The sequence below is a fragment of the Pygoscelis adeliae genome, unplaced genomic scaffold (genome assembly GCF_000699105.1).
Source record: "Pygoscelis adeliae isolate BGI_AS28 unplaced genomic scaffold, ASM69910v1 Scaffold94, whole genome shotgun sequence".
Lineage (NCBI taxonomy): Eukaryota > Metazoa > Chordata > Aves > Sphenisciformes > Spheniscidae > Pygoscelis > Pygoscelis adeliae.
This window is the reverse complement of record NW_008824547.1, coordinates 1,848,054-1,850,022: the sequence shown is the minus strand read 5'-3', so window position 1 is coordinate 1,850,022 and position 1,969 is coordinate 1,848,054. Positions and strand designations below refer to the sequence as shown.

Here is a 1,969-nt window from a genome sequence, read left to right as displayed (position 1 = left end):
GTGGTGGGTGGTTGGTGCCCACCGGGGGCTGCCTTTGGGTCCCTGTCCCCTTTCTGCAACCCACTCCCCTCCCTTTCGCCTCCCAGTTCAACGAGAAGGCGAAGCCGGTGTCGTGCTTCAAGCACCTGGTGCAGGCCAACATCCGGAACAAGAAGGTCTTCAAGGAGGACGTGCAGGGGATGGTGGCCAAGGGCACAACCGACTACAAGGCTGGCTTTGAGTACGCCTTCGACCAGCTGCAGAATGTGAGCTGGGGGCCGGGCTGTGGGCTGCAGTGGGGGGCAGAGTGCACCCATGGGTGCTGGGGGCGATGGCAGAGCTCCAAGCACCTGGCTGCTGCCCCGTGCCTAGGGCTTTGGCGTGCAGAGGGCTCCTTGTCCTCCTTTGCAATGCCAGGGGGGACATCCCACCCCCCCGCACACTGTAGCCAAGGTTTTGCTGGAGCTGCTGCCCCTCTGGGTTATTAAAAGTTAGCAAGGCTGGGCAGAGGGGGATGGATCCAGCCAGACAGCGTGCCAGAGGCAAAATAAAGATGAATGGTGCTATTAGGTGCCGAGCGGCAATAGCCACAACATCATTTCCAAGCAGACAGCATCCCTCCTCCTGCCTGTTCACCCTGACCACCCTCGCCCTGGAGAAACAGGCCAGGAAAAGAGATGGGTTGGGGCCAGCCCTCCTGGCCGCATTCAGACCCACGCCCAGCGCCGCTCGCTCTGGATCCGGGCTCAGGCGCCATCTCTCTGCCCCACAGTCCAACATCACGCGTGCCAACTGCAACAAGATGATCATGATGTTCACGGACGGTGGCGAGGACAGGGTGCAGGACGTCTTTGAGAAGTACAACTGGCCCAATAAGACGGTGAGGGGCTGTGGGGCCGTGTGCCAGGCTGGGGCCGCTCGCCGGGGAGGGAGACGGCTGCTGCAGCTCTATTGCCGGCTTCCGCCTCATTTGCCATGAGCAATGTCGCCATCCTCTCTCCCCGACAGCCTGCTCCTGCGCCGAGATGCTGCCCTGGTAATGGGGCAGCTGACACACCGGTGCCATTTATAGCTGGCTCCCACCTTGGCGTGTGGGAGGCACGGGGCCAGGCGGGGATGGGGCTGGCGGGCCCCCCCCGAGAGCCTGCCCTGGGAGGAGCACACCCCAGGCATGGGGGACAGGGCTGCTCGCAGGCAGGAGGGTCCCCATCGCCATCCAGCTCCCCAGGACCTGGAGGCCCATGAGGCAGGGGGATCCTGGGCCATGCAGGACCCTTGGAGAGCACAGACCCCCTTCCTGTGCAGCAATGCCCCAGTGCAAGGACCTCCGGTCCCGCCTGGGTAGGTGGCTTCAGCTGATGGGGGACAGGACTGGCCGGCTCCAGGCAGGCAGAGAGGGGCTCCCTTCCTGCCTGCCAGCACAGCCAGCGTTTGCAGGAGCTGCCTTCTGCCTTCCTGTGCTTGGCCAGGGGCAGCACGGTCTGCGTGGCAGAGGGTGATGCCACACTGTCCCCAGGGAGGTTGCCATTAGCCGGGAGCACCCGAGTGTGGGAGACCAGGGTGCCCGGCGGACGGTTCCTCACCGCTGTGCTCTGCTGCAGGTGCGGGTCTTCACGTTCTCCGTCGGGCAGCACAACTATGACGTGACCCCGCTGCAGTGGATGGCCTGTGCCAACAAAGGTGAGCGGAGCTGGCACCCGGCTGGCACGGGAGGCTGCGGGGTACTGGGCTCGCCCCTTGCACGGGGGCTGGCACCAGTGCTCCGGTGCACGCTGCTGCTGGCAAGGCCCTGGCTGCAAGCCTGGAGGGCTGGACAGCAGGACGGACAGCAGGACAGCCAGACTGCTGGACAGGCAGACAGCCGGCTTTCCAGCTGCCTTTCTCTTTCTTTTCCAAGGTTACTACTTCGAAATCCCCTCCATCGGCGATCCGCATCACAACACGCAGGTATGGCAGGGGGGCGGGCGGGCGGGGGGCGGGGGGGGGGGGC

General features: G+C 64.8%; 1 protein-coding gene across 1 annotated transcript in view; it reads left to right on the top strand.

The window, feature by feature from the left end:
• The window catches only part of CACNA2D2 (calcium channel, voltage-dependent, alpha 2/delta subunit 2), a 207,819-nt gene that overhangs the window by 185,607 nt on the left and 20,243 nt on the right, over positions 1-1,969 (top strand). Inside the window, exons 8-11 of the mRNA XM_009321864.1 lie at positions 87-245; positions 752-859; positions 1,581-1,659; positions 1,877-1,926. Coding sequence (XP_009320139.1) covers positions 87-245; positions 752-859; positions 1,581-1,659; positions 1,877-1,926 — 396 coding nt within the window. The remainder of the gene's footprint in view (positions 1-86; positions 246-751; positions 860-1,580; positions 1,660-1,876; positions 1,927-1,969) is intronic.